Source organism: Stegodyphus dumicola, chromosome 7 (genome assembly GCF_044657685.1).
Source record: "Stegodyphus dumicola isolate Sdum_Otavi_A_Nest chromosome 7, ASM4465768v1".
In the NCBI taxonomy this organism is placed as follows: domain Eukaryota; kingdom Metazoa; phylum Arthropoda; class Arachnida; order Araneae; family Eresidae; genus Stegodyphus; species Stegodyphus dumicola.
This window is the reverse complement of record NC_140774.1, coordinates 126,309,624-126,333,935: the sequence shown is the minus strand read 5'-3', so window position 1 is coordinate 126,333,935 and position 24,312 is coordinate 126,309,624. Positions and strand designations below refer to the sequence as shown.

The window sequence follows — 24,312 nt, the reverse complement described above, 5'->3', positions numbered from 1 at the left end:
TTTTTATATTATTTAAATCAACGTTAAAAATAAATAAAAATAAAAGCACGTCTTTAAACTAATAGCAAATTAATTTTACTTTATCGGAAATAAAAAAAAAATCGATTCAAAGTCCAGAATATTGATTTCTGCTGTATTTCGAAAAGAATTCCGCTTAGCGTTCTGAGATATTTGGCGAGCATGTTTTGTACTTTGGCTCATCTCAGCTCTTGGCGGTGTTGTTTTACAGCAACCCCTAGTAAGAGCGGAAACCCAAAGAAAATTCTCCCGACACACAACCGAAACAGATGTCGCCGAGTCTTCGTCGGTAGATTTTCTGCTCGATGACATTTGGCGAAGAAACTCGACCAATTAAGAGATGGGATTTCTCTCACGTTATCCAAGATCAGAAACATCGAACTCTATATTGAAGTTCTTGTCAATTGTTCTTTGCCGTGTGAAGTGAAAAAAAAAAAGGGATTATATAAAGAATGACTTTCTACCTTGACCATCCTGTTGTTTTTCTCCATCACGAAAAGTAAGTTATGCTTTTTGTTCATTCGTTCAGTTGCAGGAAGCACGTGTTCCAACGCAGCATATAGTTCAAAATCTGTTTCTGAATGCACGGCGTTTTGAAAAACATCGTGTGAAAAATTATTTTTTAACCGTCGATGTCGAAATTCGTAAATTTATATTATTTATTTTTTAAATAATCGACGTACAAGCATTGCTAAATTATCTACTGATTTTTCATACATTTTTTTTTTCTCCCGCTTTAAGCAGAAATTTGATATTTGAATTTAATTATGATATATTCATAATTAATAATCAAAGATGCTTTTTCAAAATCATGGGATAAGCTTTTGCATTAGGACCCTAGCTTACAACTTCCTTAATAATAATAAATTTGCAAAACACTGACCTTTAAATTTGGATGAGCAGTTCCATCCATGGCGGAAGGGCTAAAACCGCCGAGTATTGGTAGTTCGCTCTCGGGATTTCGGGAGAATGGATTGGCTGTATTTTGGGTTTCTGTGGTTTTTTTTCCCCATGTGCGGTATGAATACAAAAAAATTCCATTAGAATGTCCTCCGTGATGGCATCCCTACCCTCCGGCAGCTAGCACTCGTATGCTTTACCATAAATAACCTAACCTTAAACTATGGGCAGTATCCGTAGGTTAAGACGGCACTGATTCATATAGAAAGGTACGATAAACATAGGTTATATACATTGTTATATAACGATCATTTCACTAACAATGTATGTTGTCATAGTTTCACCTAAATAGCTGATTACATTATTAGGGCAAAGAGTGTAAAAGCTGTCTGTCTTCGTATAGGAATTAGGGAAAGTGGTTCATATTTACTTATATTCGGAGAAAACCACAAAATTCTCTATTTGTTTACCGAAAACTAAACCCGAGCGAACTGGCAATGTTCGAGTTTATCTACTTGGAAACTGGTGGATCTATTTGTCATGAATTATAATTCATAGTACATGGATAACATTACAATGTTGATCTGTAACCCTGCAGTCAGCATCAGATTTGAATGCTTTACAGTCAGTAAATATTTTCCCTAGACTATTGTAGACCATCATTATGATGCAGCATTACATACCTTTAGCTACTCTTGATATTACTTTTAATAATAGAAAGAGAAGAGATTTCAATAAAAATTATATTTGTTTCATTTAGACATCAAATACCTATGTTCATACGCCTCAAAATTGCAGAATAAAGCATTTAAATTTTATTTCCTCTCTCTTTTCTTCTTATTATTTAGTATATTAATTCTTTGTGGCATTAATAATCTAGTAATTTTTTTTATTCTTAAACATTTTAAACGAACGCAATGCAATGCATAAGGATTTTCTTTAATTTTATTTGAATGAATCGGGAGATTATCAAAAATGACTATACTGCTGTTTATGCATAATAATTACGACTTCCGTTTTATAATTTTATTTTTACTCAAGGGTATAATTAATTGAGGAAAATAAATAACCACAATAATAATTTTTAGAAGTAAGTGAACCTGCTTTTCAGAAGGCAAATATTTTATTAACAATCTTGTTGCCTTTAAGAAGTGTTAAAAGTGTTATGACGAATCCTACTTTTCAGCTTAGTTTTATTGACAAAATGTAAATTATGTAAGGATTTCTCCCTCCTTCTTAGCATGCCTTCGTGGTGTAATGGTCAGCACGCTCGGCGCGTATTCGAGAGGTCCGTGGTTCGAGTCCTGGCGAGGGCATTTCTCATTTTTTACATCTCCTGCTTTCAAAAAATACCTAATGTCTCTACAGTGACCCCCGAACAAAAAGAAGATGGTGGATGATGATTCTCCACCACCAGGATTTGGCGATTGGGTCCCCTAATCCCCAGTCGCTCTTTAAAAGGAGCAGTATATAAGGTATTTCTCCCGCTTTCGTGGCATGCTTCGGGGTGTAGTGGTCAGCAAGCTCAGCGCGTATTCGAGAGGTCCGTGGTTCGATTCCCGGCGAAGGCATTGCTCATTTTTCATCACTTCTGCTTCCAAAAAAAAAAAAAAATCCTAATGTCTCTACACCTGTTTCAACTGAAACGAGTTTTAAAGATGTCAGAAGTGATTATTATTGTTATACTTCCCCCTTTTTTCTTAGAAGAAAAAATTGTCATGATGATTTTAATGTAAAAATTTGCTAATAAAAAATTAATTGTTATACATATAGAATAATATTTAATTTAAGATTTAAATTAGTTAATGAATCCGAACATGATTTATAATTTAAAAACTCTGTTTATGTATTTAAGATTTTCAAAGGCATTTATATCGTAAATTTAAGATAAAATCGAAAACAATAAGTAAATAAATAAATAAAAGTTTAACTGTAGAAATATTAATTCGATCATCTTATTTTAAAATGTTATACTTAAACTAATGACTTTTTGTGGCAAATAACGCAAATGTATTTGTCACAAAAAATAGTTAATTTGTAATAACAAATATAGTTAACACTGTTTGTGAAGCATTTTAAATATAAAAATTTAAACTGAAATATATTGCCACTAAAACAAATTGAATACTAAAGTTATGTTTATCAAAAATATTTGAATTTTTTTATTTTAATAGTTTATTCTTCTATTCAGAACTTTTAGATTAAAATTTCCTGAATAATTTTGGAACGAAATCATTTTCTGAACAAAGTCAATGAGTTCTTAAAGAAAAAAATGCACATTTTTTGCCCTCGCGCACTCAGAATAAATTTATGAATTTCATGAATTGAATGAAAAATATTTTTTGACCCTAGACACAAACATTTTTAACATAAATAAAATATCTGTAATAAACATATTTCTGAAGTGTGGAAATACTATGTTCTAAACCAAGGACTGTCGACCTTTTTACATCTATCGCCCACTTTGCAGGTAGTAAAATTTCCTTACCGCCCACCGGCTCGAAACAAAACTTCATTTAATGCAACTACAAAATAATTTTTTGAGGGGCGACTTAGTAAAAATTTTATAGCTAAATTTATTAATTTAATTAATCTTTTCGTATATCTATATATATATAATTAAAAATGACGAATATAGGGAAACATAGTGTAAATATAGGGAAACAGTTCGTTATGAAAATAACGAAACTTCGAGGAATAAATAATATGGAGGGCGCTGCGCGTGGGGAAAATATCCAAGCTTACAACTAGAGATGTAAGCTTTTCCTTGTGTGTATATAATATATATATATGTTTACAATCCGTATATGCGTGAGTGTGTTTCTATCTTCTTTGATCTTCATCATCCAACAAAACCTTCTACCGTCCACTGTGAAAGCTTAAATCCACGCCCACTAGTGGGCGATAGGGACCAGATTGATTATCTTTCTTCTAATCCAAAATGCATAATTGACCAAATTTTGTATGTTGACTATATATTTACAGTAAAATTTTCGTACAATTCCCAGAGATTTTATCTTAGGCAAATTTTCGTATCTTCCTAAAACAGATCATTAAAACATTCACTTTGTTTACAACAAAGTGAACAAAGTTTTGTTTCAGTTTTACAACGTTAACATTTTTTAAAATTTTATTTAGGGAATATAATCAGTTTTAAGCCGTAAGTTAATTCCTCACTTTTCAATTGTAACAAGATTTTGTTAAAAAATATGTGCTACTGGAAACGCGATTTCACCGTCATTTATAAATATCATTATAATACCTATTTGTCCCTCTGATGACTTTATATGGAAAAAAAAGAAGTGAAATAATTATTATGAACATAACAAAGTTGCCATAGACGAATACTGACAGCAAAACTTTGCAGTGAAGGTATATGCGTTTATGGCTTTTAAATCATTCAGTTTGTTATGATGCTACAGTAACAGTTTAAAAACAAATTTACGATCTCATGTCTTATCGAATGGCAATACTTATTGCGGCTATCTATCGACACGCGTAAAAGTTATATCAAAGATTATCTTTAATGTCTTTAAATGTCACCAGTTGCTAATCCGCGTGGATGGTAAGTGGTCCAGTGGTGTAACGATCCAAAATTTTGAAAGGCTTCCGATTTAGATCTTTGTGATATCAAAGCACGTCATTTTGTATAACTACAAGATATTTTTAAAGCACCACTAAGTGCAATAAAATCACGTTGTACGAATAATTTCTATTTTTTTCTATTTATTTATTCTATTTATATTCCTTCTTCGATTTTCTCCATGCATGGTAAAAGAAAGTTTATTTCTACGTTTCTTGAATGCAGACTGGCATTTTTGTGATTACTAAATGTGCATAGTCATTCCAACTTAAATAGGTTAGAATTAAAGAAAATTTCGACGTTATATTTAATACCCCATATTTTAAAATTTACACGCTAATTTAATAATTCTCATTACATTCTTATTTTTCTGAAATTGCGCTGTACGAAATAATTTACAGAGGCTTCCTAAATAAGCTGACTCGTTTAAGAATGATTCCCTTCAGAAATTAAGAGGTATGGAGCATAAAATCGTATACTTTAAATGAGCATTTCAGAATGGAAAAGCAGAATGGTAATGGAAAAATTAATGTTTATGATAACATTTCATGATAAATTAACTCCCCTTAGAGACTTTGTTTAATAAAGAAAAGATTTAATTATTCAAAATATAGCTGGGCGTTTATCTCATTGAATCGCTTGCGCACGAGGCATGCCTTAAATATTTCCATGACGTTGCAACATTTTTTATTTAGTCAGGCCACGAAATTCGTGAACTGAAAGCAGGAAATACCTCGATATGATTTCTTTCAAAGAGTTTGAAAAAAGGAAAGGAGGAAGATAAAAGAAAATCTTAGAAGAATTTAATATGGGAACGAAAAAATGAAAACTAAATATATGTAATTGTTAGTAATTAGTTGATTGCCAAAGAAATTCAGAATTATTTATCTAAATTCACCGAAAACTGTTCCGCGATTCACATTTTGGGAGAACAGCTACGTTAGTGTATGTATAATTAATTAAGATGAGTCGGCTTGATACCGGGGACGACGTCCATGGTTAATTGAAAATCGCCATTAAGAGGAGATTCAGTTCGCTTTCGGTTTTCCACAGCGAAAAACGTGAAATTTTCCATCGTTAATAACTTGACAATTTTCTTAGTAAAATTAAATAAATATTTCAACTTTGAACAAAGAAATTAGTCAATTTTTTGAAGCAATGTACATGTATTACTGCACATCAGTATTAGTTTTTGAAATTGTCAACACTTTAATTCCACAAAAACTAGCTTCTGTGAAACATATAACGATATTTCTTTTGATAGTTTTCAATGATTTTACATCAACAGCCCTTTTTCGGAGCTCCTGTCCACCCGCGGATAACTTCAAATGTTCATTAGAATTCAGATTTTAAAAAAATATTTTCGTTTCTAACAGACGTAATTCTGAGACGAAAGCTTATGCATAACACTATTGACATAAACAGAGTATAATAATTATAAAAAAGTACTGATTAGTCTGAGTTAAAAGCTATTTAAAGGATACCACTTGAAAATTGTCTCTTTAAAAAGCGGGTTCTGACTTAATTTATTAGCGTTTGATACTACAAACTCTAACAAAATAACTTGAACAACGCCGTTCAGCTCAAACTCCTGCAACAAGATCTATTAGTAAAGATCCGTTTTTTCTTGTACAATATTTATATTGCATCAATATATTGCAAGTGTCAACGATTCTAGATTGTACGTACCAATGATTCTGAATTACCTATGAATGATTTCTGGATTACGTGCAATTAAACTACGTACTATAGGGGATAAAAACAACTTGCGAATCCTATGTCCTCATCTGCTATCACTATCATTTAACTAACATATTTTCCTTTCCTCTTTTTATTATTCCTTTCCCTCCCTTTCCTTTCTTATTTTCCTTCATATTCCGGTATACAGATTTGTTTAACGTTGACAATTTGGGATGGTAAGTTTTAAATCGTTCCACAATAAATGAACTTGTTTTTTTACATAAGACCTGGTTAGTCTGAAACCCTTTAATACGCTCTCAATTAATAAGTAGTAGAGTGTTTATAATACGTGGCATCGTAAAACTCATTATATAGGGGTGCAAAATTATCCCAAATCTATACCTAGCTTTATGATATATCCCGCTAAGAATATTGTTTAGGTACAATATAAGGGCCTAGGTTTTTAAAAATCGTCGGCTAATGCATTCTGGATCACAAAAGTTGCAATATATAGATGATTCATATTAATATAATTACATGAATTAGAGATATTATTTTAAATTGGAAAATTTGAGAATTCCTGTGGGGGAAAAATACATTATAATCTTCCTCCGGTCTTTTACTTTAAATTAGCAAAATTTAATGTTTTTTTTTTTCTTAAGAATTACTGATAGGATATAATGGTTCGATAGCTTTTAGGTTGATAACTCGTTTAACCTATTGACGAAAATATGCTTAAAATAATTGAGATAATAAGTAAATTGGCAGTTGCGGTTGATAAATGGCCTTTTGGACCTCTCTTTATAATACGTTAGGAAGCCAGCGTTACGTTTTTTACATACTGCTTCCCAATTCTATACCAAACTCCGCATCGTCATCTTTCATTATATGAACGTCTGGTTAGTTTGCAATTGACGGCGCTTTTTTCTGTGTCTTAGTAAACCCCCAGGGCAAGGTATTGGGTATGACATGGTTGGAGCAATGATTAATTTTTCGACGCTTTAGACATGTAAAATAAGATATGACATATTTATTTAATGCTCGGCTAGGATGTCGCGTATTTATTTGGTGTTAAATAGCTCCAAGATTAGATATATATCATGTGGCAACAGAGAAAAAAGTTACATATTCGTGTCATCTACGTGGCTGCAATAAAATAGAAATAATATGTGGTCGTTGCTTAACACTTGAAAACATTCTTCATCAAAAGTGCTGTCTATAGAAAGGTAGTTTCAATTTCATTTTTGTTAGCATAATGCAAAATCTGTATTCTGGAAAAATACATAGAAAAATTCCAGTTATCCTAATCTTTTGTCCTTGCTAGGCCCAGTAAATGCTTATCATTAATACTTATTGACCTTTTAATTTTTCTTTTATTTTAACTAGTATAGAAAGATGATACGTTGCAATTCATATTTATTTTAAGAAGCTATTAATTTAATTTAAATGCATGTGGGCGACATATAGATTGGCTAACAATGTTCAGCAAATATGTAACCTTTAAACGCTTACGAATAAACAAATGCGTATAATATATAAGCTTACATTTTGTTTCGTTACTTCTCGAGTCATTACTTAGCTATAACAAAGGGTCTTTTCTAAAAATAGACTAAACAAATGTGGTGATGTTATATCAATTCATCCTTCACTCAAGGGATATTTTTGTCTCACGATATGCAAGGTAGCTCAAATAGAAATGGCTTGAAAATGAAAGCAATTTCATTGTTTGACTTTTCTCTAGGAAAAGTACATTTTGTACTTTATTTTAAAAAAAAGGTATATAATTTTGAAAATGTATATATATTCTCCTGAAATGCTTTTTTGAACTGCATAACTTTGTTAAAATAAGAAATAATAAAAATAATTAGTAAATAGTTAAATAATTTGATAACAAAATAAAATTCCGTCATTTGCTTTATAGAAAATAAGTATTTCGCCTATGAAAAGAAGAGAGATACTCTAGTTATTCGAATTTTATGAATATCCCGAGGGACTGTTACCTCAGGCAATCTGAATGTCTGAAATTCTACTATAACAGGAGACGGAAATCTGCAGAAATTTGTGAAATTTGTGATTGTATGAGATATCTCTGTGTCTAAATTATTTATATCGGCAACAATATTTTTAACTCCCCCCCCAAAAAAAATCTCCTGCTAAAATTGGCATAATAATCTTCAATCTCTCATTCACATAACTGAAATTCGAATTCGAATATACTTTGGGCTTTATTATGGTGTAAGAGTGAGAGAAGTCTTATTGCTGTGAAAGTGAGGAAAGTTGCACTGCGGTGAAAGCTGCTGCTTGTAAAAGAGCTGGAAATCATAAAACTCATAATAAAAATGTTAAGTGATATGTTACAAGATCGATCGAGCACATTAAAAACAAGTAAAAATCATAAACACTAAATGCTAAAGTAGAGAAAGAATGCAGAAGTAGTGCTAGGCTAGTACAAAACCATTATATTGGCCAACAATCAACCAATAGCTAATAATCAAATAAAAAAAAATCGGTATACTTGTATTTGGTCAGCATTAATAAAAGAAATGCAAAACGTGTCATTAGGTTAAATCGAAGCCGAAAACGAGAAAATTGTGCAATAACCTTGCCGGGATTCGAACTTCTGACCTCCAGACTACGCGTCCAGCGTGCTTACAATTAACTGCGAAGCCATGGGGAAATGGGAAGAAATTGCCTTTTAAAGGGTGACTGGGGATTAAATGCTTAGGATTCAATGATTAGGCACCCAATCACCAAATCCTGGTGGTGATGTATTATCGTTCATCCCTTTTTAATTTCGGTGCCACTTGTAGAGTTATTAGAATTTTTTTATGTCAGGAAATGTGAAAAATGTGCAGCACCCTTCCCGCGATGCGAACTCCGGACCTTCCGAATATTCATCGAGCGTGCTTCTAGTTACACAACGAAGGCATACGAAAAGGAGAAAGAAAATGCCTTATGAAGTGTTGAAAAATCTCATTAAATTTCTTTTCGCAACGAAAAAACAAGGGTGTGCCTCAATTATTATGCTGCAAAGTATCAAGAAGTCACAATGAAACGAAAAAAAAGAAAAAAATGTTTCGTCAGATGAGCCCAGTAGCTTGCAGGCCATCCGGGCGGCCGCAGTAGACATCCCATTGTCAGAGACATACAAAAACTATTAATTTCGATTCCTGCAAGTCTGAGGCCCCGGCTACAATGGGTTCCGGCCCATAGGGGATTAAAGGAAATGAAGCAGCGGATATGATTGCGAAAGGCGCAGCCAATGAACCAACCGTGAGTATCATTGGTGTGCCCCTTCCGCACTCGTATCTGAAAACTACTCTCAAATGTGAACTAATGAAGCAGTGTCAAAGTTACTGGGAGATAAGCATCATAGGCAGAAGATTGTATGATTTCGAACCAAGAGTTAACCACAATTTAAATAGCAGTCCTTCGCACCTCACACAGTATCTGACAGGTCATGGCCCATATATGTCCTATCTTCACAGATTTCGCCTAAGAGACAGTGACCAATGTATTTGTGGCAGTACTGGTGACCCAGATCATTATATGTTTGACTGCTCGCACACACGGAATTCACATTTAAAAAGACCAATTGCAATCAATATGCCAGCATGGTTCAAGAACACAATTTAGAATAAATATGCGCTCAGCCGCATTAGAGACTGCACTACCATTGCTAAAAGCATTGTTGACAACCTGGAGTGACTTCTTTCCTTGGACACCGTGCCGTCAGCAGCCTGCTCTGTACATATATTAATTTACTTAAAGTCTTGTGTTTTTTTTTTTTTTTTGTTCTTTGTTTGTTTTTGCTGTTTTTAATTATATTAAATATTATGATTAATCCAGAACTCATTTAATCTATTCCACAATTTGTAATGTATTTGGTCATCTTTACATCTGTACCTGATTTTTATAGCACTTAATATAACTGTAGGCCTAACATGTACGATAACAGTGAAAAGTGTTCCTCTTAGTCTCAGCAGTCGCCACCATGCACCTTCTTTCCATGTTCTGGTCTTCACAGATTCAATGTTCCTCGTTTCGTGGCCAATCCCCGGAGGACACAGTACTAAGCTCTTTATTTATGTTTATTCATGTATTTATTTTTAATTCCATCGACGGGATCCAACAGGCTGAAAATAACCTAACCCATGGGCCAGCTGTTCCGTCGATGGTGAAAAGAACGAAAAGATGAGCCCAGTTGATATTTCTCAATGAGATAATACAAGATATTTCTTCTTAACTATTTTTTTTAAAAAAAAACTTTCATGCATTTCGATCTATCTCATTTATTAGCACCATGCCTTCTTTAAAAAAAAAAAAAAAAAAAAAAAAAAAAAAACTTAGTAGTATTTTACTGATGATGAGTACTAATGCCCCAGCAAAAACATGTATCTAACTGAGTTCATTACTGCTATTAACTTAATTCAAATGTTAAAAATCATGTGTAATATTAAAGAAATTTTCAGGCATCTTGAGAATCCCATACAGTGAAAGACGGTTTTCTTCCGATCCATCCTATTTCGAACAGTATTCGCATATCATTGGAAAACTGACGAAGAACCTCAGATTTTTGCAAAATTTTTCTTTCAGGTCTAAGACATAACTGTTCCTGCAATATGTCCATAAATGTAAGTCCAGTTGCTATGGCCTCGCGAAAATGAACTAGATTCACTGGATGTGATAAATTTCGGAGGCTAACCAACAGAAATGAACCATATTATAAATCTCAGAGAAATTTGGTTGCATGAGCATTGTTTAGTTTCTCAATTTATCCAATGTGTAACTTAAATAAGACCAATTTCCTTTAGAAAGTCCTCGATGAAAGGATATCTCCACTGATAGATACTTCTCATGTCTCTTGAATGATATTTACCAACCTACAAAATTTCAGAATTCTTTTATAACTGACACACATCCGATACAATTCGAATTATTATTTTTTAAAAATTTTTTAACTCTTTTTTTTATTCCACACCTCTGTGCGAAACATCTGGTATATATTAATGACCTTGTTTTAGCCTCTATTTAATGACTTTCTAATAACAGTCTATCCTAATGACAGTTAGTGACAGTGGTAACTAATACATCACTGAGAGTTAAGAGGGTAATACAGCCCGAAAGTGATGCGTTTGACATGACTATGTTAGAATTCCCACAAAACACCATAAGAAATAAAAAAAGAATTCAGTGAGAGTTTTGACACTCTGAACCGATAACTCGACATTACTAGTGCTATTTTTAAACAAATGGGGCGCAGACGCGAGCAAGGACTAACAGTGGGGTGTTAGCGGGGCATGAGGGAAATATTACTGCAAATCATTTATTTCTAAATTTGTCTCGACCGTCTAACGCCAGAGACGAAATTCCTCTATCACTCCCTCTTTCCAGTTTTAAAAGAGATGTCTTTAAAAGTTTATGGCCTTCGTTGCGCCAAAGTAATAGACTATTCTTTAACCTTTTCTGTCAGATTTCCAGACATTCGTACGCTTTATCATTTAAAAGTGCTACCTTTATTCATTCTGAAAAGGAAATATTAAATTTTAAAATAGAAATGCATTGTGTCACAAATAAACGTGTATAATACGCTGATTTTTCTAAAACTTTTATGCATGTATTTTTACAGGAGAGGGCGAGAAGGAATAAGAAGCAAAATATTTAGATATACGGTGTAGTAGAACTTACAGGTTACTCGGGCTCCAGGTACCTAACTTATCTGAAATGGTTTCCAGTTAACCAGTTTCTAATGCAGTTCAAACAGAAATAACATCATAATGTAGATGGAAAGACTTTCAAATGCTTTCAAGTACTATAATCATTGAACTTTAAAACGGTATTGTGTTTTTCCCTTTCAAATAGTAAGTATTAATTAATTTTTTAAGTATTTTTAAAGTTATTTATGTCTGAAAAACCCTCTGAAAATGACAGCAAGTTATAATAATAATAATAACTAATTAATTAATTAACAAGAATAAAGATGCAAATGAGAAAATACGACGAAGAAAGCGCACAACGAAGTAAAATTTTGAGTAAATGACAGGGAAATTAAAACAATGAGAAAATAAATAAAATTGAAAATACGAATGAAAAACACCAGGTGCTTTTGCAGAGAAAACAGCAAACTCTAACAAATGAGCATGTATCCTGCGCTATCTAACAGTTAATTTTTAGTTAAAGTTACTTTCCTGTCCATTCTTAATTTCAGCTTGCAACTTCTGGCCAGAACGTATTTTCAGAATCGCGGTCAAATGCAAATGAGGAGAAGTATTTAACTTTGAAGCTCTACCGACTTCGTTAGAGAGCCAGATATTCTCAGCAGCGCGCGTTCGCCTCTTTAGGCTACTCTCTCTCTTAAGCTATTATTACGCTCGGCCGTACTTTAGGCCCTTGATTGCTTCGCCGTTAGTTAACATTATTGGGCCAACTCTGTTAGAATCTTGATACCTTCGGCTTTATCTTTTTAGTTTAGTTAAGTTTTAATTCTTAGTTTTTCTGAGTTCAAGCTCAAGTGGAGGCTTTATTGTAAACTCCAAGAAGGATCGTCTGTTACATTTATTTCAAATAATAAAGGGTATTTAACCCTTCTTGAGTTCTAATTTCTGTTCACTGGACTAAGCGATTAATCGCTTACCAATTCTTAAGGTTCCTCATTTTCAGCTTTAACTTAAAGGCAGGAATCTTAAAGCAGTCGAGTAGAATCATGATCATAAAGTTCAAGAAATTAAAGCCACGTGTTATGAAAAAAGAAGGAATAAACACACAATAAGATCTACTGACTGAAGATGAAAGAAGGAACAAACTGAGGAAATCTAAAATAATTGAAGTTTTGAGCAATAAATATTAAAATTTACGTTATTTATTAAGAATGGAAGATTTTCCTGGCTATAGAAAGCTTCAGAAAATGAGAAGTTTTTAAAAATCTTCTGTGTATTTGAATAATGAAATATACAAATATATAATGTAAATCTATAAAAATATTGAATACTTTTAAATAGATAACCACGAATTAAATTCATTTTTACTTCCTTGTACGAAGCAAAATGGAAGTATTGTAATCGTGAAAAATTTCGGGTATCATATTTCAACGAAAATACCGATTTTGACCGCTATCCAATACAATTTAATGATGTTTTTGCGTGACATCCGCAAGTAAGGACAGAATAAAGGACCTTTACCCTCAAAAAATTATAAAACTGATTTAAAATGAATTCTGAAGAGAATTTTTCGTGGCGTCTGTGCATACGTATGTACGTACGTACGTATCTCGCATACCTCAAAAACGAGTAGCCTCGCCTCAGAACATTGAAACTTTGTATCTAGGACTGCTATAACAGGTAGATGCACACCTCATATTTTGGTAGCAAGAGGCCGCACCAAAAGTATATAAATGTATATATATATTGTTGTATGAACTTAAATCCATTTAGTGCGAATACAAGTTATTATTACTTGCGCAATTGCTGCAAAGTTAGTTAATAATAATTTATTTCCTAAACAGTATTGATTAATTGATTATATTATCTCCTAAGTTTAATTAAAGTAGAGTTATTTTAAAAATGTGCATCCATACTGGTAAGTTATATTTTGAAAGATGTTTTGAAGTAATTTGAAAGCAAAATGTTAATAATGTTTTAACGGGGACTGGAGTTAAATCATCACGAAGAATAATATTACAATTGTAAAAGTAAAAATTAAAACATGTAATTATTGTCATTGATCGGAAATTAGTTGACTTTTCAAGGGGAACAAACCAACTCCCGTTCAATGATCAATAATTGATAAAAATACGTGAATATGAAAGTGTTTCGTCTTTACTCGAGTTATAAGTTAAAGCCAAACCGGCAATTCTAGTCAGGCCACATATTTACGCGAATAGTTGCTACTCAAAGAACTTATTCTCATGAAGCATTTTAGTCAATTCAATTTGGAGTAAAAATCAATTACTGTAGAGAAATCCTGTAAAACTCGAGTAACCGTCCCCGACACTATCATCTTTATGTATTTGAGTACTATATTATTTGTAGAAATTAAACATTGGAAATTGTCATTATGAAATCGAAATCAAAGTAAATAAACATAGAAGATTATAAAAAAGATAAATAATGCAAACTTTGTAAAAACAAATCAAAGAGAACATAAAAATAATATAAAAATAATATAGAAAATAATATAAATAAGATCAGTGAATGTACATGAAGATATAAAGGCCAGAAGGTATTAAGTAACTTACATTCTTTCTAGTGGGGGAGTTGGCAATGTGTTCTCTTCGTGTCTGACTCAGAAGTGTAGGGTGTCCGAAAATTCTTAGCGGCAGTAGGGGCTTTGAATAATATCAGTCGGTAAGACTTGGGTGAAGTAATTTATGGTAGTGGGTGGGACTTGGAATTCTGGAGGGATGTATTTTGTGGAGTTCTTATCTGAGAGAGACCGTCTGTTAAGATTTTTTTAAAATACTAGTGAATGGAAATTAATTAATTTCTGGCTAATTGTCGTGTCGCAATGATTAAGAATTTAAGAAAGGAAAAAAGGCATTTTCGCTGTCCAAGAGCTAGTAGACAGTCTAAAGGCAGGAAATAGGCCCATTTTTTTAGTAACAGTATAGTAACAGTATATGTCTGAAGACAATTAGCTTTTTACAATATATACAATTGAGTAATTACACTATATACAAATCTTTCAACTGACAGTCATCCAACTTATACCGCCTTCTCAGGTTTAGGAATAAATTATCATATCCCCATCAGTTAAATGATTTAGAGTGAGTATTTAACGCCTGCTCTTTTAAGGCAATGGTTGATAAATTGAAAGGGAATTAGATTATTTTTGAGAATTTTGATAAGGATCAAAATTTCGCGTTGTAAATCTATTGTATCTGTGCATATAGTTTTAATTCGTTGTATTTGATTAATTATAGTATTGTTAATTACTTTTTTGGATATGTTGGAGTTCCAATTTATTAATTTGTTAGTATTGAAATTGAAGTTTCTTGTTTTGTCAAAAAGTAAAATTTTTTTGTAGTTAATGATTTGAAGATCTAGAAAGTCTATGCTGTTTTGTGAATTATTAGTTTTATTAAGTTTAAGACAATTCGGATAAATGTCGGAGTTTTCAATTTTACCAAAATTATTAATTGTAATAAGGTCATCAATATATCTGTAGGTGTGTTTGTAGTAATTTAACTCTTGTGGTTGTAGATTCTTTTGGAAGTTAAATTCTTTGACAAATAAAAAGATATTACAGATCGAGGTGCTGGAATGTAAGCCCATTGGCAATCCTCTGACTTGTTTAAAAAGTTGATTTTGAAACTTGATGTAGTTATGAAAAAGTGTGCATTTTAGGTAGGTTTTCCATTTGTCAAGACTCATGATATTGAGTATATTAGGGAAAAGTTTTGGTAGATCAAGTAGACTGGTATAGATTTCTTCTAGAGGAAGTGAGGTATATAAGTTTTCAAAATCATAGCAGTTAATGTTTTGGATGTTAATGGTATGAATGGTATTAATGACAGGAGTGTTATTATGAATGATCCAGCAATAGTTATGATTAGTGTTACAATCATTGAATATAAATTTACAGATTTTATTAAGTTGAATTGAAAAATAATAGTCTATATTTTTCTTGTAATTATTAGTTCCATTAGCTATAAATCTAAATTTTAATGGTGTTTTATGGAATTTGGGAATCGCATAAAGATTAGTAAATCTGTTGTAGTTTGCATTGAAAGTAATATTGAGTTTCTTATGAAACGTTTTAATCCTGTTTATTATAGATGTTTCTGTAAGGTTGGCTGATTGATAAGTAGTTGCGTTGAGAAGTTCTTTATGAATAATTTCAGTGTAGAATTGTTTTCATATAATGCTAAAGTTATTAGTTGCTTTATCTATTTTTCTAATAGTAAAAATTACAAAACTTTTTACTATACAAATATACTATTAACTTTTTACAATAGTAAACTTTTTACTAGTAAAAATTACAAAACTTTTTACTATACAAATATACTATTAACTTTTTACAATAGTAAACTTTTTACAAAAAAATTTTACTACAAAAAAATTTTACTTTTTGACAAAACAAGAAACTTCAATTTCAATACTAACAAATTAATAAATTGGAACTCCAACATATCCAAAAAAGTAATTAACAATACTATAATTAATCAAATACAACGAATTAAAACTATATGCACAGATACAATAGATTTACAACGCGAAATTTTGATCCTTATCAAAATTCTCAAAAATAATCTAATTCCCTTTCAATTTATCAACCATTGCCTTAAAAGAGCAGGCGTTAAATACTCACTCTAAATCATTTAACTGATGGGGATATGATAATTTATTCCTAAACCTGAGAAGGCAGTATAAGTTGGATGACTGTCAGTTGAAAGATTTGTATATAGTGTAATTACTCAATTGTATATATTGTAAAAAGCTAATTGTCTTCAGACATATACTGTTACTATACTGTTACTAAAAAAATGGGCCTATTTCCTGCCTTTAGACTGTCTACTAGCTCTTGGACAGCGAAAATGCCTTTTTTCCTTTCTTAAATTCTTAATCATTGCGACACGACAATTAGCCAGAAATTAATTAATTTCCATTCACTAGTATTTTAAAAAAATCTTAACAGACGGTCTCTCTCAGATAAGAACTCCACAAAATACATCCCTCCAGAATTCCAAGTCCCACCCACTACCATAAATTACTTCACCCAAGTCTTACCGACTGATATTATTCAAAGCCGCTACTGCCGCTAAGAATTTTCGGACACCCTACACTTCTGAGTCAGACACGAAGAGAACACATTGCCAACTCCCCCCACTAGAAAGAATGTAAGTTACTTAATACCTTCTGGCCTTTATATCTTCATGTACATTCACTGATCTTATTTATATTATTTTTTATATTATTTTTATATTATTTTTATGTTCTCTTTGATTTGTTTTTACAAAGTTTGCATTATTTATCTTTTTTATAATCTTCTATGTTTATTTCAACTTTACTTTGATTTCGATTTCATAATGACAATTTCCAATGTTTAATTTCTACAAATAATATAGTACTCAAATACATAAAGATGATAGTGTCGGGGACGGTTACTCGAGTTTTACAGGATTTCTCTACAGTAATTGATTTTTACTCCAAATTGAATTGACTAAAATGCTTCATGAGAATAAGTTCTTTGAGTAGCAACTATTCGCGGAAATATTTGGCCTGACTAGAATTGCCGGTTTGGCTTTAACTTATAACTCGAGTAAAGACGAAATACTTTCATATTTACGTATTTTTATCAATTATTGATCATTGAACGGGAGTTGGTTTGTTCCCCTTGAAAAGTCAACTAATTTCCGATCAATGACAATAATTACATGTTTTAATTTTTACTTTTACAATTGTAATATTATTCTTCGTGATGATTTAACTCCAGTCCCCGTTAAAACATTATTAACATTTTGCTTTCAAATTACTTCAAAACATCTTTCAAAATATAACTTACCAGTATGGATGCACACTTTTAAAATAATTCTACTTTAATTAAACTTAGGAGATAATATAATCAATTAATCAATACTGTTTAGAAAATGTATATATATATATATATATATCCACTCTGTTACTCGGCTCAGTGAGCTCAGTTTCTTTATATGTTTGTAAGTTGTGCATTTTCTGCTTTAAAAATGATTGAATTATCTTCCGGTTTAAATTTTTATGTCTTTAGTAAATCTGCTTACAATATTTGTGGAGTTTTCAACAATTTAAAAGTTGTTTAAGTGCGGGTAAGCCTAATTAATTTTGCTATGGCGGACATGTTTGTTTATATTTCAAATTTGGAAAAATAATGGATTTGTTACCAATCTAGAGAAACTAAGCTTCGCAACAAAAAAGATAACACCTTCTTTTATTATTGCAAATTAAATCATGCTTTATCCTTTCTGGAATTTATTCCAGGAAATAAGTGTTTCAAATTTACTTCGTAATTTTTAATATAGATATTTTGAGTTTTTATGTATTTTTGCCTTGTCGGGAAGGGAAAACTGAATTAATTGAATGAGAAATACTCAGTCATCTGTGGAAAAACTGTTACTTTTTTGTTTTGTTTGCTTAATTTCTTTTATACATCGTTTTTAATTTATTCTAGTATTTAAATAGAACATGTGGCAACGATTAGATAATTCTTCAAATAATATAAATTTATATGCATTCTGAGTTATAATATGGATGAAATGCAGCGCTGTTAACTGAACCTAGCCCCAGAGTGTCGCTATGGTAAACAAATATAGTGAATTATAAAGAGTGAGTTTATTCTATTGTGGTTTATGCGCTGTCGACGAAGTAGATTTAATTCAATCCAATAAGTTTAAATGAAATGCAAGAAAAAATGCGTATAATTTAATATTCCGTGCAAGGAAGTCATGTGGTGTACACATCAGATTTTTAATTAAATCAATCAGATTTGAAAGTAAAAAAAATACTGTTCTTAAGTAGTGTATGTATTGTTTTTAAAAAACTCTTACTGTGTTAATCAATAACAGACAAATTAAAATTGATAAATGAATATCTGATATTCTGCAAAATGGCAACAGACTCGAATGAAGAGTGAAACAACGCATTTACAGCAGACGACAGTTAAAGTGAATCAACGCAAAATCATGTTTTAAGACTAACGCTTTTAGGGGGTGTACTCCAACTGCGCGAATGCGTACAATAATTAAGACGCTTAAGATGCTTTTGGAAAGGTGAGCAAATTGTATCAGATGAACAAGCGCGCAGAGTCAAGATCCGAAAATTTAAGAAATTGGAGTCTAGACCATATATTGTGAAAAGAGATTATATAAACATATTCAGTAAGATTGCTGATTAGAGATAAAGCGAGGAAGAAATTAAGAAAAATTTAAATAATAGTAATATTAGAATTCAAATTGTTTACTAAGAAAAGCTTCAGAAAATACAATTTACCAATTTAGAAGTTTTTAAAATTTCCCTTCCCCTTCAGACGATTAATCAACAGATCAACATTGACATAAATATATAGTTTCAAATTTATTTATTTATTTTGAACATAAAGTGTTGTATTTTTAGTACGAAATTTTCAAACTTACCATATGTAACCACGTTTTATAAAGCATACACTCAAAGAATGTTACAAATTTATATCTGGCATGGCATTTCAAGAATATCTTTCGTCTGTGCGACACCGTTTCAGATTTCGTTACTAACTTCTTTTCTTTCTAAGATGAGAAACTAATATGATTAATGTAAATTTATTCCATTTCATTCAAATAATTATGAAATTTCTGAGATACGAAATAAGATATAATATCTTATCATCACTGGAATGTTTCCTTATATCTTTTCAATACCCGTTAGTCCGGCAGGATAAATGTGTGACATTCACTAACAATCGTCTTTTGATTCAAAATCGCGTTCCTATTCTCTTTAAATGAGAGCTATCATCTCGTCAAGTATGACAATACCATATCGATTCGCAAAAACTGTTTTTGATGACAATATCATATCTGACATAACTTAAAAATTTGATTCGTTGACAGCTGTGTGTGTAAGTTATGTACATCCTAGAATTGATCTTTTTGCTTGGTGGATAAAAGTAAAATTAGTGTAATTATTATTAAGGTAATCAGAACAGTTAACAGTCGTTTTTCTTAGTCATAATGTGGTCTCTCTCTCTTTTTTTAAATGCGAGGTGAAGCTAAATTTTCATTAAAATCTCATATTTATTTGCTTTGTTTTAGAAACTAACTGGTGCTATGATCGATTTGACTTTGTTTTATAATACTTGTGTATCAATTAAAATGGTCTGAAAATCCTTGGTACTTAAAATAAATTCGGAAGCTTATGAAGATTTATATATTATAATGATGGATATTTATGAGCTTAAAGGATATTACAATTTTTTAAATAAAAGAAAATTTTTTAATAACTAAAAGCTTTATGAGACTTTTTAACAGTAATTTTAATATTTATTTTCATATTTCAAATTCTTTTACTAGTAATTGGTATATTTATCACTTAGCAATAATAAAATTTTAATGATTTCTTCAACAACAAATTTTAATCTTTGATAAAACAAATTAAAAATTTTCTACTAGATTTTAAAATATTTAATTCATCGTTTAATGATGAAAATTGTGTTGACAATTTTCTAATTATATTGTTACGAATTTTATACTTAGGTAAGTAATTTTAATAGAATTATAAGAAAATTATTGTTTTTTTCTGTATAATATAGTACGAGACAAATTTTAAGAGAAAGCTACATCGGAAATGTAGAAACACAGAGTCGCATGCATTTAACATTGAGTAAATGGGTACCTCGGTAATTTGTACTGAAACTGAATAAATGTAAACGACCACTATGCTAGCTGTAACCGTAATTCCACACTCTTATTGCTTTTCAGTAATTTCAAGAAACAGAAAGTTCTAGAAATACCTCGCTGCCCGTTGAAAACTATAAAAGGCCGAAGAGAGAGAGCATCTGAGCTTAGTTGCTGGGTTATTGTTGTTCGTGTTGTTGTATTGAGATATCCGAGATAGCTTTCTCTTTAGATGCGATTTGCATTGCGTTGTATTTAACGTTTTTAGCAGTTTGAAGTATATAACTACTTATTATATTCGTGATGACATGAAATGATGGTGTACTGCTACATAACTACTTATTATATTGCCTGATATTGTGAACACTTGTACGAATATCTTTAAGGAAAATTCCAGAGTTCTAATATATTTCTTTTGATGAAAATAAATTTTATTAACCTATTATCGGACTTGTGCATTCAATCTATTACGAACCAGCACGCACGCAACAGTATGTTAAATATAATACATAATAGAATTGAATATTATTTATTCAGAAAACGTAAATAAAAAATTACGATGATTTAGGTTTCCTCAACATAAAGATAATTGTAGGAAAATTTATCTAATTTATCTGAAGTTACCACAACGTGCATTCAACCTGACGGACAGCCGGTTCTGGAAAACGTTACCATATCACGAGTCATAATATTTTCTTTTCATCTTTAAAGCATATTGCTTATAGCAAAGTGGATGTTAAAAAACAATATATATATATTCAAAGAACTAATTAAATAAGAAAATTTTTCCGTACTAAAAAGCCTAATGTTTCCGCTAAAGCTGCAAAGTAAAAATATATATATATATATATATATATATATATATATATATCCTAGGTATATTACAAAAATCGTAAGCTTTAATTTTAATGAAGAAATATTTAAAGCGCAAGCTAGAGCATGTAAAAGGGTATTAAAAATTATGAAATTAATGTGATAAACTTTTAAAGAAAATTCATATAATTAATTATTGTCATTAAACGTAAAATGATTGACTTATGAAGAGGAATAAATCAATCTCCGGTCACTTAACCATAATTAATAGAAGCGATTATGTGTCGCCTTTATATGCAAGAACCAATTGTAAAAAATCAAATCAGGAAGAGATTGAGTCAAAACTGATTCAAAGTACAAGTTAAGAAAAATAATTAATAAGCATTTCTCAGTTTTATTCAAAGCACATGTTTGAACATTAGTATAATTAATAAAATATGTATCGGTCACCATGTGTAATGTATCTTCGTTACAGAAATGTTTGTAGTTCCGGTATACTTATTATTTGATACAGTATGTTTTTTTCCATTGAGAACATACAGACTCCCCGTGCACCACATATGTACAACACGGGGCTTACAGAAGTAAGTTAACTAGAATATTAAAGGTTACATGTATAAATAAACATTAAAAATTACATGCATAAATAAAGCGAACAAAAGCAGAGAACAGCAGTCTGGACTTCACGAAAACAGATAAGTTCACTGGCCAAGTCACTCCGAACATTTTCAAATCGTTCTGTAAGCATAATCTAGGGCCATCAAATGTAGGGCACGAGAAAATCAAATGTTCCACATCCTGAGGAACTCTTTTTGAACATTCACATAAATTGTTTGATCGTAGATTAAAACGAAACAGATAACTTGCAAATTTACCTTGACCAGATAAAAACTGAGACACTTTAAAATTTAACGAGAGGAAAGACTCGGAATTCAGTCTATGGTAAATAGAAGGAAGGAACTTTTTGGTGACTTCAGCATTACAAGATGAAATGTATTCCTCATTCCACATAGCTAAAAGCTTTTTATAATGAAAGGACTTCCAATAACCCTTTGGAATGCTAATGTTGATATCAATGGGTAAATTTAAGGCATCTTTAGCTAAGAAATCAGCTCTTTCATTTCCGTAGAAACCATAAGCACGCACATAAGCAAAGCAGATATCAATACCTCTAATTCTAAGTGAACTAACAGTTACTAGGGTTTCTATAACTAATTTATCGCAGCTGGTAATACTGTTCAAAAGTTTAAGAGAAGAAAGAGAATCAGAACAAATAAGGTACTTTGAGGATGTTGTCCCATGATACTGGATCCATTTGACGGCACGATAAATGCACAGTAAGATGACAAGATTATTAGCCTGATTGCACTAAGATTTAAGAACGTTTATTATGAATTCGCGGTTATTAGCTCATGTATTAAAGCTGATTTCTGTATTAGCAATTTCTAGACATTAAAGATTAAGTAGAGTTCATTAAAGATTAAGTAAAGTTAAATATGTTAAGGGAGTAGACAATTTCTTCGGTGCTCTTAAAGAGTAGTTTCTCAATTTTTAAGCCCGTTTCTCAAGTTGTTCCACTTCGTTTCGCTATTTTTGAGAAAATGGAGCAGTTATATTCCCACCGGAAGAGAAAAGAATGAGCTAAATAATTCCCGTTCCTTATTATCTCACAAAAAATGTCAAAATTCTGACATATATTCGGTTTGGAAAAGATCCAAAAAAAACTTGCTCCTGTGCAGTTATTTGAAAACTCCCTCTCTTTTCTCATATTATATGATTTCAGGATTTTGTTTTGCGAAGGTAAAATACCAAAAGTAAAGCTTTGTATTTTTTACTTTCATTCTTTTTTATATTGCCCTTCCAAATTTTTTTCTCTTGTTTACCTTCGAAAAAGATCTGCAACCTGCAACCCAAAAGTGAAAGTAATTTGGAACTTACTCTTCAGACAATAGTTTGAACTTGCGGTTTCTTCCTTACTGTTTATCTGTAACAATAGAAAAATGATTCATGTAAGACATTTGAAATCTTATCCTTGTCATTTGCTAGTGCGAAATCATTTAAGTATAATGAGCAACTGAAAGGAATAGTATATTCTTTGTATTCTGAAAAAAAGATTTCACTTTTAAATGTCTCATATGTTGATATTGCATTTGCTGTTAGACATCTGTCACAAATAATATAGGATTTCTTGATATTATACCTTTTTGTAATTTCACTTCTGTAGAGAAATAAAACTGAAATAAACTGAAACGAGATTTTACTTTCTTACAAATGTAACGCTCAATAATGAACATAAAAATAAATAATGAACAAAATGTTAAATAATGAATAGCACTAATAGCTATCGCTAACACTGCACTAACAGATAACAATAAATAAGAGTTTCTTTAAAGGGAATATTCTATTCCATTTATATACCACTGTATGAGAAGAACTTCAGTAGAAAATTATAAAATTTTACTGGTAGGTAGCTCAAAAGTTTATTTCAGATCGAAGTAACTAATATATGACTTTAGAACCATATTTTGATTAATTAATACAATAATAATAAAGATTTTTATAAAAATTATTAATTAAACACATTGTAAACCACGAGAATTTATTGCACTATAAATTGCTTTAATTAGGCTTGTTATTATGGCTTATATTTGGCCAAGGCGTTTAACAGTGGTAGTTACCCGGGTTCAGTTTCCAGGGAATAGGCTAGTTGCATAGGTGTTTCGTGATTTTCCGTGTATTTGCAAATAGGGGACTGTTTCTCTTAAAAATACCTCTACGGAGGCATTACATACCTCAGATTATCTGGCATGCGTTACTTGAATTCATTTGCCAATGAATTAAAGGTGTTACTAATAATAAATAGAACTTAACGAAGATATAACTAACTCTATTAGCGATAAATGTAACTTAATGATATGAACTATTAAGCACTATATTTATTGCTTTTTAAAATGCTCAGGAGGGTACTTACGTATTAACGCCA

At 31.2% G+C, this 24,312-nt stretch overlaps 1 protein-coding gene across 3 annotated transcripts in view; it reads left to right on the top strand.

Moving 5' to 3' along the window:
* Nucleotides 1-267: 267 nt before the first annotated feature.
* The window catches only part of nord (neuron derived neurotrophic factor nord), a 202,258-nt gene continuing 178,213 nt past the window's right edge, over nucleotides 268-24,312 (top strand). For 2 of the 3 annotated variants that reach the window (XM_035361316.2, XM_035361317.2), the window contains exon 1: nucleotides 268-517. In XM_035361316.2, the coding sequence (XP_035217207.2) occupies nucleotides 471-517 (47 nt within the window). In that variant the 5' untranslated portion in view covers nucleotides 268-470. Of the gene's footprint in view, nucleotides 518-11,810; nucleotides 12,043-24,312 lie in introns of all 3 variants that reach the window. The other variant, XM_085820803.1, reaches the window with a different exon arrangement.